Genomic DNA, 23,386 nt, shown 5'->3' with positions numbered 1-23,386 from the left:
CTGGTATTTTAACTTGTAGCCTCATCAGGTGTCAGTACTCTTAACCGCTATTGTCATCTTCTTCAGTATTTATCATATTCTCTTTTCTTTTTCAACCAAGGTTTACTCACCAGTGTGTAGTAAGGGGTGTGTTGAGGGTTTGGTTCTTTTTTTAAGAACCTGGAATGGGAGAGACTTGAGCTCCATTGACAGGAAGGATCCCCTAACAAAGGAGAGGTTACACTCAGGGGAGAGGGGAAGTAATTGCTGGATCAGTGTCCCTTTGGAGGCATCAGGAGACTGGTTTGAGACTGCAGGTGGGAAGATGATCCATGGACCAGTGACAGGGAGAAAGAAAAGGGTATGGATGTGCATAAACTGAACTGCAGGATTGGGAATATCAGGATATACATATATATACACACATAAATATATTTATATATAAATACAAATATACATATATAAATTTACATATATATATATATATATATATATATGTATATGTATATATAGAGAAATCAAGCCACTTAACATTATATGCTGCCAATGTGTCTCCTCTGGCTGGCATTTGAAATTGGGTGTTGAACAGTTTGGTGACAGAAATACTCCTAGCGTTTATGTTTTCCGTAGGCTGTACAGCGATGCATATGTGTATTCATTCATACCTTCCCTGTATGGACATGTGTCACTTAATCTATAACAGACTATAAATTACATGGGCCAATGAATATGACATAGCTCACTGGCTGACTACTTCCCTTTGTAACTTTCATTACTTTGTTTACTGATGTACTGTAAGGCTTCATTAATTAAAGCTGTAAATTTGTTTCAGGACTAATCTATTACTGTATTTCATTCTCATCAGAGAATATATTTAATAGGGTCTCAGTGCCACACATGGGTACTTAGCTTAGTACAAGACTGCTCATGCATGCACACTGCTGGCATGGGCTTTTACTTGAGAAAATAGCGGCAGAGTAGTACTTCTGGAAAGTCTTACTCTGATGACTAAATTCCAAGTCTTCTCATAGTAATGAAATTAAGATAAAATTTACTTTCTGTTGGTACCTTGTTCACATTCTTTCCTGAAGTTCTGTATTTTTCCTACAATCATACATGTAAACTCTCCATTTTCCTTGAAATGCTTCACTCCATGTAAAATTTATACTGCCCACAGTCACCTTCTTTTTTAGTATATCATTCTAATTCTGTCACTTAAGAAAAAGGTAAGTAGTGAATATTATTGGTGAGGCACAGGTTTCTTATATGGCTTCATATAGGACTATGAAATAGGTCTGAATTTATGTTCATCCTCAAGACACATATCTTCCTGTATAGTGGTGAAGGCACCACTATATGGTATGTAAGTGGCTCAGTTCTGGTGTCAGAGGGTCTGGGTCCAAATCCTGGGTTTTTAATTCTGTAGCTGCATCAACCTGGGTAAGTTAGTTCGTGTCTCTTATGGTTGTTAACTGTCTGCTAAATGAAGATGATAATAGCACTTTCCTCTTGGGACTATTTGAGGATTAAATGAGATAATAGATATACTTCTTAGCATAATGCTTGGCACTTGTAATTGGTCAGTAAATATTGGCTATAAAGATTATGATTTTCAAAAACCCAAATAGGAAATACAGTTTAACATAACCAGAAATGATACATGGTGTTTGGTCTTGAATTCTTGACATTTTACAAAGAATTCTTGTTGATTTTTTTTAGGTACATACTGTTATGGTTAGGTAAGATTCAGAGAGACTTAATAGTAAACAGGTAGAATGGCATCAGGGATGTGATTTGCTTTAAAATACTTCACATAGGGTGGGGGGGGGGTGGGGGGCTTGAAAAATAAAGAAAGAATAAAGGGATAGGTGGAATTAGTGTGATGAAATTTAGTGGTTGTGGATTCCCTGTGGTAGGTATATGGGTTCTTGGTTTAACTTTTAGCAGTATAGTGTGTATTGTTAATAAATCATCTGCTTCAGATGTTTTATGCCTGTAGGCAAAAAAGTAATGAGAGCAAGCATGTTTTACAGTCTCTTTGAAGAAGACTGGTTTATTAGTCTGGTCTAGTCGCTAGTTGTGTGAATAGTCTGGATTCCATTCTGCCTAGAATAATATTCCTACGTTTACATAAACTGAAAATAATATTCTTCATAATATATTTGACAAAACTTCGGAGGAAATGTTTTCCTGCGGTCTAAGACATTCAGTATTCTATAACACGTGTATCATAATATTACCTTTAAAGTATAACCTTTGACTTATATATAAAGCAAAATAGCAGCTTTTAGAAGATTAATAAGGATTCTGTGAGAGGAAGTACCTTATATGCTCAAGGAAAGTCCTGTGTCTTCGTTAGGATCAGCTTCTCAGAAACTCGGAATTAGTACTGGTTTGCCCTCTCAAAGGTGAGGAAATGGAACAGTTCTGTGAAACCTTCTGTGAATGGCATGTTCCTTCTAACCGTTTACCTGTTCATTCATTCACTCGTTACACAAGTACATGGGGGGAACTGTTGTGCGCCAGCAGTATGGGATGATTCAAAGGAGCAAGTGGCAGAAGGGATTCAGGATGCAAGTGAAGGACTCTACTTTGAGAGGAAAGGCACTCCTTCTGACGTGGAAGGAAGAGAGGTGAGGGCAGAAAATGGACAGAAGATGTTGAGATGGAAAGGAGCGACTGGGTTTGTGGCCTTGACCTTTTATAGGTAACGTTGGAAAATAATGTCCGCTATCATTGGGGAGCAAAAGAGAGGATGAAAGGAAATTGGGGGCTGAAAGTGAGTTACAGGAACAAGGTAGGTGGACTCTGAGCAGAAGTGTGATAGGAAATGAGATGGAGAGGAGTAATTGAATTGTTGAGTGTGGTGAGACCCCTCCAAAGAGAGACATCTGAAAGGGGTAGTGCATGCTTGCTCCCAGGTTACCCAGCTTTTGCCAGAGGTGTTCAGGAAGTAGGGATCAGAAGCAGGTGATGGGGGTTGGTGACTGAAACCTCAGAGTTGGAAAAGAATGAGCAGATTGGGAATCTAGCATAATGATGAGGAAAATAAAAAAAAATTAAAACTGTAGCTTCCGATAGGTCTCTTCAGAGGCAGATGTGATCTAATACTAGCCGTTTCATTTTTTAAAGGAAATTAAAGAAGTGGAGTTTTGTTTTGTTTTGTTTTGTTTTGTTTTGTTTTGTTTTGAAAAATTCAGTTACCGGGAAAATTTTTCAAGAGCTTCCAGAAGGCAGCTGTCAAAGAGCATAGTTATTCAGCCCAGACTAGGAAAAATGTTAATATTTTTGTGTATGTATTGTAGTACATAACACAGTTAGGAGAGCAGATGAGATTTTTTTAATTCTCTGAGCACTGTGCTAGAATTTCTCATTTCATACATCATTTACAACTTATTATAGTGTGATCACATAAGTTCAGCATTTATATTTTTGTCATAAATTAGGAGCATGTATGGTTGTGAATGTTAAAAGAGAGCTGGCATAGATCTCTTCTTAGAGTCTTATGGTATAAAGCTAACTCAAAATTGTAACCTCTCCGAAGCAAAGCAACAATGTCGAGAGAAAAAGTCTGGCCATACGTGCAGGGGGCACAACTCTGCTTGAGAACAAAAATAGATGAAGAAGGCGTTCAGCGATTCTCCTTGGACTGTGGCAATATCAACTATTCCATACAGCCCAGAGCGTTTCCTGCTGTGTCTAGACATGTTGGCACACATTTCACTGTGGGTGTCTGTACATCAGTGACCCGCAGTGACCTTCCCTGGGGCCTCCTCTTTAAAGGCACCACTTTCCACTCTGCCTCTTCTTTTCCATCATTTAATTCTTCCAGCAGGTGCATGAACATTGGGACTGTTGTCACTTTGGAGTCGATCAGATTTCGTGGTTTGCTTCCCTTTGGTCATACTTCTGTGTCACATATTAACAACAACAACAATAATTGCTTTAGAGATGTGGTGATGTCTTTAATAGGAGACATTTTAAGAAATGGACCAGGAAGAAGATCTAAAAACAAAAGAAGCAAAGAAATAACTTCATTCAAGCCAAGAACACCCAGGTAGAAGCGCTCCATCCACTTTTTCCCTGTAGTATTTTAAGAGCTGTACGATATCAATTATTTTTCAAATTGCAGATTAATACAGTATTATAATAATAAGTGGCTGGAAATTCAAGGTGGCAGAAAAGTGGAAGCTCATAGAGTCATTGGATTGACAACTGGCTTTCTCATTCGCTTTAGCTCTCTGCACTTATCCTGGCTACTTGTCTCTTCTTACTTAAGCCTTGCCATGTCATAGAATGTGACCAGAAGGTCCTTTTACCCTGATTCCTGTGTTTTAATGGTTTTTATTCATTTTGAGAAAAAGAGAGAGAGAGTGAGAGCGCATCAGCAGAGAAGGGGCAGAGAAAGAGGGGAAAGAGAATCTCAAGCAGGCTCCATGCTGGGTGTGATCTCACAAACCATGAGATCATGACATGAGCAGAAATCAAGAATTGGATTCTTAACTGACTGAGCCGCCCAGGCGCCCCTCCTGTGTTTTAAAAGATGACCAGATTGGTGTTCTTTTCATCAGGATTCTGGTCATTTCATCAGGATTCTGCCCTGTGTTTGCTGCTTGTAGAGAGTTCAGATTTAGTTGTCCTAAGTTCCCCACTGAAGAGGTTAGGGTCACACATAGCACTCCACCTGTCAAGGACTTCTTTGGTATTCAGTGCCATTTCTGTTGTAGGAAAGTGGTACGCTGATAAAGGAATTAGAAATGATACGGCACCTCTTGGCTCCGATTCTGAAGAAGAGACTTGATCTTCTCAGCTTCTTTTTGTGCCCACAGGGCGGCCAGTGATATGGTTAAAGGAAGCTTACAAGTCTTTTATTGTCATTGAGGCAAAACATTATAAGATCATTCCATTATTGTCTTCATTTTTGCTGCCATCCTTCTATTCCAGTGGGGATGTGCTTATGAGTAAGAAGGAGAAGTCAAGGTGTTGAGGAATGTTGATGGACATGTTACTCTGTATTAATCAGAAGTACATTCTCAGACCTGTACTTATGGGAGCATCATTTGCAAAATCTGTCATGCTAAAACATCTGAATTAAAAATGGCAGATACATATGCAGTGTCTTTTCCTAAGTATTTCTGTTTAGAGGCTTTTAACCACAAGTTAAACAGAGACTGTGTCTTCTTTTTGTTTCCATTGAGCATGATGGATTTCACACTTGCTGTTGAATCACTGATGTTCATTCATTGAACAAACAATTACTGCTGTTTTCATCAGAGCCAGGCATTGACCTGGGCATTGAGGACACATCAATGAATAACACAGAAAAAATAATTCCTGCCCTTCCAGAACTCAGATTCTAATGCTATTGAGCTTTAAGTCAAGAACTATTTTTAAAAGATAGTTTCTGTGCCACCTCTTTGCATTGTAACCGATATGCTGTTTCCATTTGAGAAGAATATTTGCAGTGTCTAACATGATGCTTTCTAACCTTTTTAGTGCCCTCAGCTTCTTCTCAAAATTATAGAAACTGCAAACCTCTACAGAAATTAATATACCTATTCTCATACACATTAACATTTGTGTATCAGTTAAAAAAATTTTTTTTGTTTATTTTTGACAGAGCATGCATGTGGGAGGGGCAGAGAGAGAGGGAGACCCAGAATCTGAAGCAGGATCCAGGCTCCGAGCTGTCAGCACAGAGCTTGACGTGGGGCTCAAACTCGCCGACTGCGAGATCATGACCTGAGCTGAAGTCAGATACTCAACCAACTGAGCCACACAGGCGTCCTTGTATATCAGTTTAGAGACTTTGTAGCTGCCTGTTTAAAATAATAATAATAATAATAATAATAATAATAATAATAATAATAATAATTTGACCTTTAAAAAGTTCCAAAAGCATGTAACATCTGGCTAATACATAGTACTTAATAATCATTTAGGAAGTTTTCAGTTTTGGGGCGCCTCGGTGGCTCAGTCTGTTAAATGTCCGACTTCAGGTCATGATTTCACAGTTGTGGGTTCGAGCACCACATCAGGTCCTGTGCTGATAGACAGAGCCTGGAGACTTCTTTGGATTCTAAGTCTCCCTCTCTCTCTGCCTCTCCTCCACTCTCATTCTGTCTCTCTCTTTCAAAAATAAGTAAACATTAAAAAAATTTTTATTTAGGAAGTTTTCAGTTTTTAAACTTGCAACGAATCCAATCTGTCAGTAAACTGATGAAATTTGATTTTTGCTTATTTTCTTTTAAAACATAGAACATCTTGGGGTGCCTGGGTGGCTCAGTCTGTTGAGCGTCCAACTTCCGCTCACGTCATGATCTCCCAGTTTATGAGTTCGAGCCTCACAGTGGGCTTGCTGCCCTCAGCCTGTCAGCCCTGATCCCACTTCCCATCCTCTGTCCCCCTCTTTCTGCCTTTCCCCCACTTGGGTTCTCCCCCCAAAAATAAATAAATATTAAAAAATAATAAAATAAAAAATAGAACATCTTTCTAATTAATATATGCATGCAAGATGTGTTGTACTTACTGGTTTTGCAGGGCTTGACTTATTTCAAGTTTTGTTATTTATTCTGTTTTCATTTAATACTTCCTTGCAAGGAACTGCATGCTTCAGCCCAGAGTACTTAAGCTTGGGTTTGCTTTATTTTCAAGATTCCTTATTACAAATGCTTTCCCTAACAAAAAGATCAGAATAATTACTGTACATAGACCAGTGTTTTTTCCCTCATGAAGTATCAAAGGTAGAGTATTTACAATGATGATCAAGTTATGTAAATTCCCAGAAGAATAAGCATAAGCTCTTCTGCCTACGTAGGCCTTCTTATTTCTTGGTTCTTATTTGTGTTGATCAGATCCTATCATTGCCTACTTTTCATTACTTCTTTGAGGAACTTGTTTTCTACTGAAATTCTTAATGAATTCTCTAGAGATAGATACAAGCAAGTATTTTCCTGAGTAACTCAACCAGTGTAGCTATTTCTAAGAATTTTACTTGTAATCAACATTGGGATTTCTGGGGTCTCAAATCTTTTGAACTGTTTGAAATTTTTACTGTTTTTGTCAAATCAACAATCAACCCAGATCATTTTTTAAAACTTCCTCAGTCAATGATGAATAACACAATGCCTGTGAAACAGCAGGTGATCTGTACATCACTTATTTATAACTTTTAAAAAGCAGTGAATTTCTTTTTTGATTGAGTTTTACTTTTCTAGAGAGAGTTTCAATTCAGATAGCTGTATTCTCTGCAATGAAAACTAACATGAAATGCTTTTAAATCATCTTAAGTAGTAAGAAGGAATCAGCTTGATGTTCCAAATTGGCAATAGAATTGACTGTAGTTTAAAAAATTATGTCTTCTTGTATCATCCAACTAAAACCAAATCCTTTGCTGTCCTGACAAAGCCATCACATTCGTTGGTTGCTTAGTCCTTCGCCCTCAAATATTTGTAAAGCGAATCTGGGCATGGACATTAATTGTAAAAAAAAGAAAACTCAGAATCTGCTCTTGAGGTAAAGTCCGGGAACCTTGGTATTGAGGATCATTCTCTTTCCATTTCCCTTTAATCAGAAGAGCTCATGACCCTAATGTTGCTTTAGTTTTAAAATTAGAAAGCACATTAATAGCTTTATCTAGGAAGTCTTGCTTGAGAAGTTGCTTTCATTCATTGCCAAGGAAAAACTCTGTCCCTTGTCTGGTCATGTGGTTGGGAGAAGAAAGGGGAAAAGTCTTTGACTCGAAGATACCAGGCCTGTGTTGCCTGTTTTCTGATATGTATGACTCATAAAAGATAGCCAGCCATTCTAACTCATTAGGGCCTGGGGCACTTGGGTCAAAACAGTGGTTCTTCAACATGTCTGGGCTTTTAACCATACAGGAGCTTTTAGGTCCATCCTGACCTAGTAATTCAGGATCTCCAGGGAAGGGCCTGGCTTTTACACAGCTCCCCAAAGCATGTTGTGCACACCCAGGTTAGGAGCCCCTGGATGACAAGGCCAGCAAGTTCCTCTGTTTCCCACTGGACATTCCTTTCACCTTTCCCCTGTGCCACAGTGAGCACCGAAGCTCTTGGTCCAGTGGCCCCCCGCGGGGCAGCCAGCACACCTTCCACCTGCTCCCCAGAGTCTTGCCTGAACTGCAGCAGCACCAGCTCCTGGGGGGGTGGGGGCGTTAGTCCCCATTTAGGAAGCTGCTTGAGGCTTCCTGTTTTGAGTTGTCCACTGCCACTTGTTCTAGGATAGAGCACAGTAACGGTTGCCCTCAGATTGTCAGAAGCATCTTACCCTGTTGGTCAGTCAGAAAGCATTTGAGAAAATGCTGGAGAAGCAGTGACATAGAAGCCTGAAATCACTGTATATTTGATGTTCTTGCCTTTTGGATAGAGGCTCTGGAGCCAGCAGGGCAGAACCATTCCCTCATCTCTTCTCACTCTTTTCTTTTTTCTCTTTTCTTTTCTTTTCTTTTCTTTTCTTTTCTTTTCTTTTCCCTTTCCTTTCCTTTCCTTTCCTTTCCTTTCCTTTCCTTTCCTTTCCTTTCCTTTAAAAAAGAAAATTAATGTTTGTTTTTGAGAGAGATACAGAGACAGAGTGTGAGTGGGGGAGGCAGAATCTGAACTAGACTCCAGGCTCTGAGCTGTCAGCACAGAACCCAACACGGGGCTTGAACTCACAGGCTGTGAGATAATGATCTGAGCTGAAGTTGGGCCCTTAACCAACTGAGCCACCCAGGTATTGCCCTCTTTCTTTCTTTCTTTCTTTCTTTCTTTCTTTCTTTCTTTCTTTCTTTCTTTCTTTCTTCTTTTCCTTTCCTTTCCTTTCCTTTCCTTTCCTTTCCTTTCCTTTCCTTTCCTTTCCTTTCCTTTCCTTTTTTTAAATGTTTATTTTTGAGACAGAGTGTGTGCACGTGAGCAGGGGAGAGGCAGAGAGAGAGAGAAGGAGAGAGAGAATCCCAAGCAGGTTCTGCACCCCCGATGTGGGACTTGAACTCACGAGTTGTGAGATCATGACTTGAGCCCAAGTCAAGAGTTGGACACTCAACCAATTGAACCACCCAGGCACCCCTCACTCGTCTCTTTCTGTCTTTTAGCTCCCACTGTTTCCTCTCTGGCTCCTGGTGCATCTCCCTTCACTTCTTATGGTGGAGTAGATGATAATTGTTATTTCTATACACAGCACAGTGCACTTTAAGACAAGTGCTTTTGCATTTTCAAAGGTACCAGATGGAGTATTTTTTGGTCAAATGGTTTCATAAAGTATGAGTGTTGAAGAATCAGACAGTACAGGGTTTTATTTTTCTGATTAGCTTACCAGAACATGACCATCTAAATGTTTTCTGTCTTTGGTTACTGTTGCTCTTGGAGATCATCCATTTATTTCAGTGATTTAACTGTTCAGCATGAGTTTAGAAATATTCTTCATAATTTTTTGTAGCTTGATCAGAATCCTAATCTTTCACATTACATGTTTCAACCAAAGATACTACCTGGTCATACATTTTTGGATGAAATATGGGTTGTGTAACTTGCATACCCGGAATCACTAGGCAGTTTTGCTTTTTTAGAAGAGGGGAGTGATATGGAGGTAAACATGAATGCGTACAGAGAAATAGAAAAATCTCCTTGGCATTGGCCATTCCTGGCTTTAAGTGTGTTGCTCTTTGAAGGCAACTGATTATCCAGGGAACACCCTATGAGAGAGCCACTTGATTATTCAGAGGGTTGGGAGCACCCTCCCACACCTGGCCTGTAGGCCTCCAAGACCCTAGGCCTTCCTACAGAAAGGCCTTCCTACAGAAGGGCGATTGCTTCTCAGTGGATATGATAGGCAGAGGAGCAGGAAGACAAGAGCATCCTATCTTGCTGAGAATGGGAACAGAAGCCATCAGAGGGCTTCAGACCCCTACTGTAGACCCCATATATTTTGATCACTGGTAAGTACTTTTCTACCAAACCATGTTATTGAAATACACTCTTCATTATCAGAGGTCTCATAGAGTATTCAGAACGCATTAGCACAGGTGAGCAGGTTCACAGCCATAAACTCCCGAAACATGGATACATTTGTTCCTCTATTTGTTTTCAGTTTCGTGCGTTGTCATTATTATTTTTTATTTTACTGAAAATATTCACAATAAAAAGTCTCCATTCACATGACATGGTTAGTCTTGCTCTTCTTTGTTCTAAATAATCTGTTCTTTTAAAGATGGCATAGCATTGTGGTTAAGAGCTGAGACTCTGGAGTTGGGCCCTGAATATTGATTTCCTGGCTCCACACTTGCTGACCATGCACGTTTGGCCAATTTGCTTCCTATCTCCAAGCCCCAGATTTCTCCTGTATAAAGCAGGGATGGAGGCAGTTCCTATCATATAGGGTGATTGTTAGAATTAAGTAAGAAAATCCATGTGAAGTGTAAGTCATGGTGCCTAGCACAGGGTATATATTTATTTATACTATTTTTCCCCTGGCGCCATGCTAGGGGTGCTTAGATACATTCTTACTTCATTATCTAGCTTTCCTTAAATTCTTGTTAGAAGAAGGCAAGTCATAAATAATAAATAGGATTTTTTATTCTTTATTTCCAAAGAAAGATTTTGTCATTGTTGATTTATAATATGGAATGATTTGTAATGGCTCACACACGGAATTCAGGTGGACACTAAATTTCTCTGGCAGTGAAATTTCCTCTGGGAGAACATGGCAGTATATGGAAAAGTCAAATGAGGATATTTTTCCCTGCTGGTAATATCAAGTCTCATTTCTCAGTGTTTCTGGAAGTGTTTCTATTTGCTTATTCATTCTTTGATGATGAAAAAGGACGCAGTATTCTCATTTGGAAGTATATGATGTCACTGTAGATTTTTCCATTACTATACATTTAATATAATAAAGATATAAAATGTACATGGGAACAAGGTTAAAATCATGATCTAGAATCTTGGGGTACCATGAAGGTAATTCAGTGACTCACATCTGGTGGGGAGGCACCACTGATTGAAATGTCTCTTTGGAGAATTTTGTACATGTCTCTACCACAAAATAAAGGGCATTATGGGGAAGAGAGGGAAAGTTGGGAAGGGAGATAAAGCTCCCCAATTATTTGGATTTTGTTGTATTTTTTCCTAAAAGATTGTATTTGTTCAGTGTTTAATTAAACACTGAGGAAGTACCAAATCATTGGCCACCAGCTGGGGATGTAAAGGTTCATGGTGATCCCCTTGTACTCTGGTTACTCATAATGTAATAGAAAGAAATACACAAACCTCTTATGATTAAGAAAAAAACGTGAATATATAATGGAGGTATTCACATCTTATCATAGGACACTTTTAAACTCACAAAAACTAGTTGTGTTTTCTCATCAGAGATAACCACTGTTTTACTTAAAATAGAGTCTTGAAAATGCCTTTGTGCATGGCCACCAAAGTTTGTGAGAGAATTGTAGAAGGTGTTCCAAGGTGGAATGTGAGTGACTTATTCGGTTCCCAGCCTTGAAGGCATACGTTTTGGTTTTCTCCACACATGGGATCAGGGGTATTTGTTTGTAATCCAAAGATTCTGGAATGTGTTGCTCTAGGTCTTTGGTTTACTCTGAAACCATTTACTGATTAAACAGTTGCTGTATTACCAAAGCTGAAGAGAAATTCATTTGAGTTTGTGTAAGAATTTGTCACTAAGTGAATAAAAAAGTTTTTTTGTTGTTTTTTTTAATTGGCCACAGAGGTTTTCTTTTTCCTTTAATAGAAGTCTTAAAAAAAAAATGCACGGGTTATTTTTCCATAGTACCCATCATCAGTCTATTTTTATCTCCCCCTTAAGGCATGCTTAAGCTATGGGATATGTCATTGGCTTAGTACATATTGATATTCTTTCTGAAACAGGATATGATATAGTATAATACTTGCATAATCAGGATTCTGTCTAGACTGGTGAAATTAAAATAGTGACAGAGCAAGAGGAATCTCTTTCTGAAATAGAATACTTGAGGAAACACTGCTTTACCAGAATATTGATGAAGCTTGGAAATAAGGAGTGGTATTTTATATCCGTATTAAAGTTAAGGTTTTAATATCTAGAATGCCTTGTTGACTTTTGTATATTAACCTTATTTGGTACTCATCATTTTAGACTCACCTGTCAGAAGATAAAAGGAAATTTGTTTTAAACATTCCAGTAGAAATAAAGAAGAGCCTCAAACATAAGTGCATCTAAAAAAAACAAACAAAAAACACATATGAACTGGCACATGCTCTCTTTGATACACAAGAGGGGATAATGGTCACAGTGCTTGTGTTTTGGGCTGAGATATAATGTATAAACTTTCTTTGATGGCTACGAAGCAAAACCAAATAGCATTCTTAAATCTCCAGAGTTTTGACTAAAGCCAAGTTCTTAAATCATTTTGGAATGTTGCGTTTGTTTAGTAAAATAATTTAGTTTTCTAGGTATGTTTCATTGAACAACCTAGTAAGGAACCATTTTAAGCCAGAGACAGCTCTGAAATCTGCTAAATCAGATTTTCATTTCTTTCATTCCTTTGAGGCCAGGAAGGGTTTGGGGAGAGTGACCCTGTATTCTGGAGACGAGGCTTGACTGAGTCAGTGGGTGTCTCAAGCAGATGAATGACTTCTCCCTTATCTCAATATTCTGGAAATATTTGCTCAATATTTTTCTATAAAGCAGAGACAAGGTTTACATAGCATTTAAATAAAGTGCAAAGGTTTTAAATTAACATGTGGTATAGAATCCATCCTAAGCCACAGGCCAGCTCTGTGATCTTGGGCAAAACTATTTACTATTTCTCAGTTTTCCCATCTATAAAATGGGTATAGTAATAGTACTGTTTTTATAAGGGCATAGTGAGGATTAAATGAATTAATCCCTGTAAAGTCCTTAGCAGAGCAGCCACCAAATGGCAAATTCATGCAAAAACAGTATACCTAATATGATTAAGTATAATTCACTTGTCCTAAGATGCAATTTTACACATTTCCTTTTAGCATGTCTTAATCTTAAAATAACAGTGAATTTCCTTCCACTGTGAAGAAAGCTGACAGCCTCCTCCTTGAATTATCATGACAATTGGATAAGATTAATGTAATTTTGCACCCCCAGTTGGACCTGTCATCCCCACTCTCTCTTTCAGAATCATAGCATATGGGAACTTGAGCTTCACTTGAGAACCTTACAGCAATTTATATTCTCTTCATCAGACCTTACAGCCACCACTCTGGAAAACAAAACAAAACAAAAACAAACCCATAGGTAATAGGTATGGAAATGATCCCATAGCAATGGTCATTGGTTCCCTTTTCTCATATGAGAGGTCAGGAATAGGCATAGCATAAAAAAAAAAAAAAGTAAGCGAGGTAGCTGAATCTATTACGTGCATCTATCTAGATTTAAATCGCAAAAGAGAATAAAGCTGTTCCAAAACAGCCATAAATTCAAATCCATATGCTTCCTTAGAGATGTGGTTATGGCTTTCACTTCTCCCTTTGTATAAGGAAGGGAGATTTTGGGTGACAGAGCCATTATTTAAGGCAAAGATCGAGTGATGAAAACGCATAGAGTTGGTAGTTCTGCGCCTCACCAATGCTCAACACTCCCTTTCCCTGCTCATTCCCTAGGCGGAAACTACACTAACCAAGGCCACACTATGTGCTAACACCACATTCTGTGGATGTTGGCTGCGTGTTTTCTGCCTGAGGCAGGCAGCCATTTGATTCTTTCATAGGCACCAGGATATTGAAATTCAGAAGCTCAGGGTAGCTGGTATTCATTTTTCTTGGATTGATATTCTTTCTATTTTATTTATTTATTTATTTATTTATTTATTTATTTATTTATTTATTTAAATATAAACAGGGTAGCATTACCTTGGTTCTAAGTGATATCCACAAGTATTTATTGACTTGAATTAGTGGCTGATCAGTAGCATTTGTGTTTGCATTAGATTTGGGGACCCTGTATATTCAGATGTGAGTTCTGTGGGGGGTTTGAGTTCTCCTGTTCCCTTGTGAACCAAAGCAAATTCAAATTTCATTTCTTGGGCCTTCTCTTTGTGTTTTGGATTATAGACTTATAAGAGCATAAAATATTATGCTTATATTATATGCCTTATAATGGATGGTTACCACTGAGAATGGTGTATGATGTTTATTAAATACTATCACACAAAACATGAAAAACAGTCCTCTTAGGTATGAACTCAGTTAGGTCCTGTTTTTTCCCTTAGTGCACTTGTTTTTACTTTATAGAATAATGATATCACTGATATGAAAACCTATTCTTTTAAAAGTTAATTTTTTGTTTGCATATATATTTATGTTTTCTGCTTTTGCAGTTGCAGTTTGCCTGTATTATCAGAAATGAAGCAAATGTTTATTGTCCTGGGCATGCTCCTAATTTACATAAGCAATTTTGGCATCAAATGAAGGACTTAATAACTTTTGAGTTTAACTCCTTAGATGAAGAAGCAATTAGAAGAGTGATGAGTCCTTAGATATTAAATAATCTTCAGAATATTAAACTTTTTTTCTCTTATAGTGAGAGATTTTTCTTGAGGCTGAATAGAAATGGACTTCCCAAAGCCCCAGATAAACCAGAACGACATTGCTCTCTCTTTGTGGTAGGTGGATCTTGTTTCATCTAGGAAGCAGATTCTTGCATTTGTGCTTTGTTACTTAAGGGAAATGAATTATTGTGAGAGAAAATAGTGACTCTGCCTAAACTTTGTAAATAACACATAAAGTACATTCGTGCTAGGAATTCTTAACACCACCATTGATAGACACACCTCTGTTCCTTTGGTGCATGTTAGAGCCTGTTAGATTCAGCGTGGCATATGGTATTTAGAATATACTTAGTAAATGTTTAAAGAATGAGTGAGAGATTAAAATAAGAATGGACTTTTTAAAAAAGCTATTATAGTAGACTTACAGTGTAAAGTTCATTGTAGTGGTATTTTTACTTATTTTTTTTTAAGTTTTTACTTAAATTCCAGTTGGTTAACATACAATGCAATATTAGTTTCAGGTGTACAATGTAGTGATTCAACACTTCCATAAAACACCCGGTGCTCATCACAACGAGTGCACAACTAATCCCCATCATTTCTTTCACCCATTCCTCACCCACCTCCCTTCTGGTAACTATCTGTTTGTTCTCTTTAGTTAAAGAGTTTCTTTCTTGGTTTGCCTCTCTTTTTTTTCTCCTTTGCTCATTTGTTTTGTTTCTTAAATTCCACATATGAGTGAAATCCTATGGTATTTGTCTTTCTCTGACTTATTTTACTTAGCATTATACTCTCTAGCTCCATCCATGTCCTTGCAAATGGCAAGATTTCATTCTTTTTTATAGCTAATACTCCATTGTATATATACCACATCTTCTTTATCCATTCATCTGTTGATGGACACTTGGGCTGTTTTCATAACTTGGCTATTGTAGAATGAGCTTTTTTTTTTTTTTAAGCATTATTTGACATCAGTAGACTTACAATGTCAAGGTGATTGTAGTGGTAGTTTTACAATGGCATTTGAATTATATGCTTCTGCAAAATTCCATTAAGAATGTTGACATTATCTTGGTCTTTCTTCTGTTATTTGTGAAAATAATGTGCTATTACCTTTAAGTGCTTTTGCATAAATTATGAGTTTTAAAATAATCACACTTTTTTTTTTCTTTTGGTAGGATTTGGGTAGCAGCGAACTAAGAAGGGACATCTATATCACTGTGCACATTATCCGAATTGGTAAGTCCAACACTTCTCAGTGTGATAGGGACACAGCAGCGGCAAGAAATGCTGAACAGTCTCTGTGGTGATGTGATTTCTTTGCTATCTGGATGAGAAAGAAGCAAAAGCCAGTTTGGAATCCAAGAACCACCGAATTTGGGACTTGTTCCCTTGCCTCCCCAAACTCACATACAACCTCTTCATGCATCATAAATAGATTTTGTTCTCTTTCCATAGAAGTCATTAGGTCGTCGTCGTGCTTCATTTTGTTTTATTGGACTCCCTAAACATATTTGATTCAAAATTTGGTGTTTGTCTTTTTAAATTCTAATTCCTGTTAACAGCATAAATTGAACTTTTCGGATCTGGATTTCCTACAAGTTTATGAAGATTTTATACTAATTGGCATTTTCAAAAGTGTAGAATGCCACAGAGCATTATTGCAGAAAGTGCTACAAGAAAAGGGTTATGAAATACTGAATGCTGTATATTTTTTCCACTTGTGTAATATCATCAGCTCATAAAAGGGTCTGAGAAGCCCTACAGGGAAAAATTGAAATGCCTCTCTAACTTGGTTGGCCCAAGATTTCTCCATATTTGATTTGACTGTGGAAACATTTATATAATGTAACATTTACTAACATCTTGCAGAGCCCACTTTGGGTGTTCTACACTGAACTTGCACAACAGACCCAGAATATTTTCACTCATTTTTACTCATAAAATGTCTCCAAAAGCAGGTATTTTATGGCAGAGGAACTAGGTAAAACAAGGCATTGTGTAGCCTACACAGTGTTTCTATTAAAAGCCAACCAGCTGATACTGGGAATTGGTTCCCACTTCTTCCCTAACTCTGGTATATTATCTGCTCGGGAATGCTGCTGCAGGATAATAATACATCACTGTGCAATCCTGCATAGTGATCTTCATTTTTATAGTCTTTTATCTTATGAATATGATAACCACATTGTGCATTGAGAGAGACTATAAAACATGTTGCCGTTCCAACATAGATTTTCTTTATATTTTTCTCATAAAAATGAGTTCTGAAAACCCATTTTCATTTTATGCTATTTTTTTTTTTTAATTTGAGGGGCAGTTGAAACAAAAAGAAAGAAAACTGTTTTTGGTTTTAATTTTCTTTCTATAAGTGAGTATATGGGGGGGAGGAATTGTAAAGAATCTCTTTTAAATGTTGGAAAAATTGGAACGCATGCTGCAGTGGATTTATGAGATCAAGCTTTTGTGTGTGCCCAGGATGGCAGGGGTGCAGTCTATGCAGTCTATTAGGTAATTTTTCGTGTGTGTGTTTGTGTGTGTGTGTGTGTTTCAAATGCGTCATGCCAGTTATTAATGTAAAATGTGGTTTTGGATATTTTCATAGAAACATTGCATTGGAGTATAACTCTCTACAGTATTGAGAGAAACCGTAAACTCCTTTTGCTTTCCGAACTTTTTAAAAGTTATCTACAGGTTGTTGGTGGTAGAAACACATGTGGCAGATGGACTCCAGGTCCTACTTGCCTGTGGCCTGGGTGGCTCTGCTGCTGAGGGAGCCACTTCTGTCGTACCGGTGACACGGCTGTCTTTTGAACACAGGGTGTTGGATCAGTGATTGCATGTTTTACTAAGATTTTTTTATGATCGTTAAGTCGTCAAAATGAATGTTGAATGAGAAACTACCTGCACCCCTTGCCCCCGCCCTGAGCTTTGGCCAAATTAATGCTTCACTGAGATTCCTGCATAAACTGCCTGATGGTTGGGCACATTTACTACTAGTGTGACATCTTGAGACCGAGAAGGAATAATAAAGGTAAGAAACTCTGCAAAAGGGCAAGACTTCATCTGCTGCAGTGAAATTGAAGAGTGGAGGATTCTGGTCTGTCAGGGAGAAATACTTCTTACTTTTTCTAGAATGTCCCTTGTACCTGCTTTAGTAAGAACAGGGCACGCTGACCGTCACTGGCTGCAGAGAACAAGAGCGATAGCACCTCGCCTCGGAATTTAAGCCCAGATCTTTGGTTAGAAGAGGAGGAAAAAAGAGAGAAATAAATAGCTTTAGATCCTCCTGCCGTCCATCCCGCTTCAGGTTTTTCCATCGCCGTGTTTCTCCTTTTGGCTTTTAGCTGGTTCCCAAAACTGTTTACTAAATATTGCTAAATATTTTTACCTTCCCCACGCCTGCCTGCCTTTCTGCCTAGAGAATTTTCCTAGAAATCTGACCGGAACTGTGAACTTTGATTAATTCTAGAGTTGGAATCACCAGGGCTGGCATCAAGTAGCGTTTTTGGTGCAGGACTGAGAGAAAAGTTTTAGTATCCAGAGCTGTGGTGCCTGCAGAGCCAGAAAAGACAACTTGAAATTGAGTGTCTGAGGACATGAGTGATGTAGAGGCTCAGCAGTGAGGGTGTAAGGCAGTCAGAGAAAGTGGCCCAAACCTCACCGCGGCTCCTCAGGTGGTGAGAGAGCACTTCCTGCATCCCCCCTTACTTGGCTGTCCTCACCAGGCACCCACAGATTTTTCTTTTGTGCAGTTCTAGCCACAGTGGGTCAGAAAATTGGGGCGATATGCCTACCCTGCATCAACGTCTAGGAATTTACAGCTGGAGGAGTCTGTGTGGGAATAATCATGTTGAGAGTTTCAGGGGTTTTGTTGTTGTTTGTTACCACTAAACCCCTTGTGTGATGTTAAGTAACTTTGAAACACTCCACCCAGAAATCTTATAATCCCTGTGTCGGCTTGTGTTAACAAAGGGAATGATTGAGTAAGAAAAGAATTTGTAAATCATGATACCGGTAAAGATGGGACTATATATTTTATCCTAATCTAATCTGTAATAATATTCAAAATAGAGGTAAACTAGACTTTTTTTTCCCCCATTTAACAAGTGAACAGAGTTTTAAATTTATTTGCCAGTTTTGTAAGTAAAAGTATGACTTGTTGATAAATTCAAATAGGACCTTATAAAGTGTTTGGTTTATCAGTGTAATTTATATGAAAACGTGGGTTGAAATTTAGCTACGTATTACAGCATCAGATCATGAAAACACGATTCTTTGAATTTTGCACATCTAAAAAGCAACTTATTTTGACCATGTTGTAGTTTTTCCATGCTACTTGTAAGCATTTCCCTAAAAATGATGCATTGCTAAGGTAGTTTTACTTTATTACTAGTGAATGGAAGCCAGGTTGGATATCCCCCCTTCTTTTTTTTTTTTTACTTTTAACATTGGATTTGGGAAGTGTTGGAGTCCTCTAGATGTCCTGTGGGAGAATTTTGCTCAGATGGAAAACAACTTATATATCTGTTGCCAAACATCTGGAAACAGATTTGCATATTTTTTTTTTATTATTTTCCCTCACATTAACTTATTATATTTCAGCTTCAGTATACTTTTTGCTTTCTGTCCTCAGACTAATCCACTGGTAAATTAAATACAATAACAAATTAAAGCAGTATCGCAATAATATACTTAAAAATATATAGCAATTTAAACAAGTTGCAACTGTGTTGGAGTGACAGCCATCCTGGGAGATTGCAGCCATTGGCTGAGTTCTAATCAGCCTGAGCCCTGGGTCAGGAAAGGGCATGCATGTTCTTTTGATCATCCGTGCTTCCTTGTTATATCTTCAGGGTATCTAAACTGCTTCCTTTCAAAGGTGAAATATTTAAAATAGTTCTTTAAACGCGGACCTTTTTAAAAATTTTCTCTTAGATGGAATGGACACCATTATTGCATTTATTGACCTGGATTTCCTGGGTCGCCTAAACAAATCCTCAGGGGGAGGGTTCCCAAACATGGGACCAGCGCCAATCTTCATGTTTCAAAGATGACAGTTGGTGCCCAGAGTTACAGCTATGAGCCCGAGGTCACTCAGTGAGGTGCTTGGCAGGGAGAGTCACGAACTGAAGCAACATCCTCTGTGTCCTTTTAATTGCCCGGTTGTGTTTTATCTGGCCGATGTATCTATTTAAGATGCACCAGTCAAATGGCTCCATGGGCTGTGTTTGCTTTTCAATTGAACAGGTCGAATGGGGGCAGGAGAAAAAAAGAATGCCTGTAGCGTCCAGTACCGGCGACCCTTTGGCTGTGCGGTCCTTAGTATTGCCGACCTGCTGACAGGAGAGACGAAAGATGACCTCATCCTAAAAGTGTACATGTAAGAAGCACGAACGCAGCGGGGCCTGGGGCGGGTGCAGAGGCACATGTGGCTCTTGTGTGGCAGATGCTACTCCATTTCCGTAATGGAGGGGCAAGGGATGGGTTGAGTTTAGGAGCCACTCCTCGAAAACAGTCTGTAAACTCGCTACAAGTGAGCCCACAAATCGCCATTCACCAGTCAGAGGAATCACGAAATCAAGACTCCAAGAACCCAGATAGATTATCAACTGGGGAGACCATCTACTTCACAGAGCACCTCCTGTGAATTTAAAAACCTGACCAGTCCTTACCCTCAGAGTGTTAGTTTGTTCTTGGAAAATGGACGTAGTTTTTAACATAAACTCATTAGAATCAGGAACAGAAAGCTCAGGTAGATGATTTCTCTTCTCTTTCACATAGTATTAGTTTGCTAGGTCTGCCCAACAAAGTACCGTGAAGACCGAGGCTTAAACAGCCGAAGTTTTTTGTCTCACAGTTCTGGAGGCTGCAAGTCCTAGATCCAGGTGTTGGCAGGGTTGATAACTTCTGAGGGCTAGGAGGGACAAATCTATTCCATGCCTCTCTCTCTTACTTTCTGGTGGCTGCTGGCAGGTTTTGGTGTTCGGTGATGTGTAGCTGCACTGCCCAATCACTTCCTTCATCTCTGTGTCCACATTTCCCCTTTTTATAAGGACGTACTTACATTGGGTTGGGTCCTACCTAGTGACCTAATTTTAACTTGATTACCTGTATAAACTCCCTATTTCCAAATAAGATCACATTCGGAGGGCTTAGGACATCAATATTCTTTTTTGAGGGGAGAGAGACAGTTCAACTCACAGCACTCCACTAAGAAAATCACTTAATGTATCCCAAATCCTAAGTTAGTTGATTTTCTTTTTTTAAATGCACATGGTTTCAGATCACCCCACCCTGAGCATCTCCCCACACTTTTAGAAATTGAGAGTTGATCTACAGGGATGTCCTCACCCCCTGGGGGTGGGGGTAGGTAGGGCAGTGAGCGTGGGGTTTCCTCATTCCTGGTTTGAGGACCAAACTGCTGGCCGTATCCATGAATGATTGTGCTTCAGTTTCCGTTCTATCTGTGGAGTTGATATACCCAATGTATGCCAGTAGTTTTCGTAGGTTAATACAAGTGGCCGACTGCCTGTGGGATATAGACTTCAAATTGCTTTTTGAGGACTGCTGGAGGGTTTCATGGATTTATCTGTTCTCCACCCAGTGCCCCCAGGACCTATGCTACACATTTGCTAATTAGTTGAGAAAGATTTGTCTGTAGCCTGTGGTTTAGGAACAGAAACTCTGTCTCTTTAAAGAAGGATAAAACATGTGACCTTGATTTTAAACTTGAAAACTTAGGGTGAAACAAGTGGGTAGTAAAGCTCACTACTCTTTTTATCACGTGGCAGCCCTCAATTTTGGCGGCTGGGATTAAATCCTTGATACTTTGAATCTTTGATACCTATGAATCTTTTCCCAAACCCTCCTGGGGATCATACAATACAATGCATTTGAAATAATTCTAATGCTAATGACCACTATTTACTGTGTGCTTACTATGTGCAGGGAACTGTGTTAAGTATTTTCCATGTATCCCGTCACGTTATCCTGATGACATACCCATGAAGCAGATGCTTTGGCTCTGTGCTCCACATAAGGGGACAGAGAGGCTAGATAATGCCCAAAGTCACCAGGCTCATGAGAGTGGGATCCAGATTTGAAATCAGGACTGTCTGACTCCAGAACTTGAGCTGTCACGTACCGAGCCCTATGCTTTCGGGTGTTATTTCACACCACTGTCTAGTAATGTGATAATGATGCTATTGTGTGGCATTGCTTTTTAAGAAAATAAAATTCTCACAATCACAGTCTCATCATTTCTGAGCAGTCTTTCCAGGTGTGGGTAGCAAGCACTATATTTATCTTGCCATTGAGAACGCTGGGGACCGACAGTTGCATGCATCAGCCTTGATTATGCAGCTAGCTGAAGAAGACCCAGGCGTTCCAACTCTGCCTATGAGAGATGCTCACTCTCATAAAAATAAATTGTATTGCTTTTTGTGGTTGTTATTGTCTGTGTTTTTATAAGCATCAAATAAGGTTTTAGGTTATTCTTGCTGGTAGAGAGATCCCCTTAAAAATGCCACGTCAGCAAATTATGAATCTGTTGCAGGAGGAATGCTAGCCAATCAAAACACTCACTGTAGATTAAGAAGAAAGTGTGATTATAGTAAAACATTTTTAAGGAAGTGCCTGTTAGAAATAATTTGGAAGAAATCTCTATTTGTTAATGTGACTGAATCCCTAACCCATCTGGGACTTAAATATAGAAGAGTAACAAATACCTCATCTGAGCCTGGAAGATATTTCAGTCACATACTTGAGCTTTGATTTTACTTGGAGTTTTATAGGTGAAAAGCATGAATTCTGGAGTCACTTAACTAATAGGAAGCAAACCATCTTTCTTACTTCCACACTGACCTGAAATAAGAAAACTAGAGACAGGATCTGCTCAATGGCAATTTGATGTCTTACAGCTGGACAGGTGGAATGGTTTCATTTCATCTTAATTTCCCAGCCTTCTAAGATTCATTGTTCTGTTTGGTACCCTATTGTTAAGTGGCTTGAAAATTACCTCTGTCATGTTCATCCTGGAAAAGCCTATGGGGATAAATTAAATAAATATGTAAGCAAATTGTGAGTGTCAGCTACAGACAAAGATCACAAGGAATATAAATCTGTGGAACATTTTGATTGATAGTGTATAGAAGTTTGATATTCAGGACCCTTGGGAGGGAGCATTTGTGGCTATCAAAAAAAATAGTAGTGATTTCTAAGCATATTCAGATGAGGGAGGCTGTCCCCAGCCTAATGGCAGTAAGAAGGGGTAACCAACCTTGACATTTAGGAATCATGAGGAGTTGCCAGTCAGAGGGCCATCCATCCATTCACTGATGCAGCTCATGCTCTTTAAGCACCCATGGTGTTCAAAGTCCTGAGGGGACACACATTTACAGGATCTATTCTTCAAGAACCTTCAAAGTTTTCTAGGTGAGCTACAGCATGCGAACAAATAGGACATAAACTAGGAAGTGACAAGAGCTGAAAGAGCAAGGTAGAGATGGCTGTTAAAGTAAGAAGATGGAACGATGCCTTTTAGCCCAGAAGAAGAAAAGCTGGAGGACTTTAATTACCCTCCCGTGCAAGGGTATTTTTAATCACCCCAGTGCAACCTGTGTTAACCTCAGTTGCATTTTGCTTGATTTGTTGCACTTTGATGCTAGCCAAATTTAGTTATGTTACAGTGGGTGGAAACTCACTAATGAGAACTAACAGTCATTGAGCATTTACTATATGCCAGGCATTATCCTAAGCCCAAGCTTATTCAATTGTTGTATGTTGCCCCCATTTCACAGATGAAGAAATCTAGGCACAGGGAGGGTAAATAACTTGCCCAAAGACATAACTCAGTTAATAGTGAGGGTTTGAATCTTAGTCTGCCCTGCC

At 38.8% G+C, this 23,386-nt stretch overlaps 1 protein-coding gene across 1 annotated transcript in view; it reads left to right on the top strand.

Moving 5' to 3' along the window:
* The window catches only part of DOCK4 (dedicator of cytokinesis 4), a 437,799-nt gene that overhangs the window by 216,347 nt on the left and 198,066 nt on the right, over positions 1 to 23,386 (top strand). Inside the window, exons 9-11 of the mRNA XM_047096261.1 lie at positions 14,527 to 14,608; positions 15,673 to 15,733; positions 19,745 to 19,877. Coding sequence (XP_046952217.1) covers positions 14,527 to 14,608; positions 15,673 to 15,733; positions 19,745 to 19,877 — 276 coding nt within the window. The remainder of the gene's footprint in view (positions 1 to 14,526; positions 14,609 to 15,672; positions 15,734 to 19,744; positions 19,878 to 23,386) is intronic.

The sequence above is a fragment of the Lynx rufus genome, unplaced genomic scaffold, assembly GCF_022079265.1.
Source record: "Lynx rufus isolate CCGP_SWC_20201006 ecotype Redwood Valley unplaced genomic scaffold, mLynRuf1.p SCAF_4, whole genome shotgun sequence".
NCBI lineage: Eukaryota > Metazoa > Chordata > Mammalia > Carnivora > Felidae > Lynx > Lynx rufus.
Note: the sequence above shows the minus strand (reverse complement) of the source record. Positions and strands in the feature narration are given on the sequence as shown.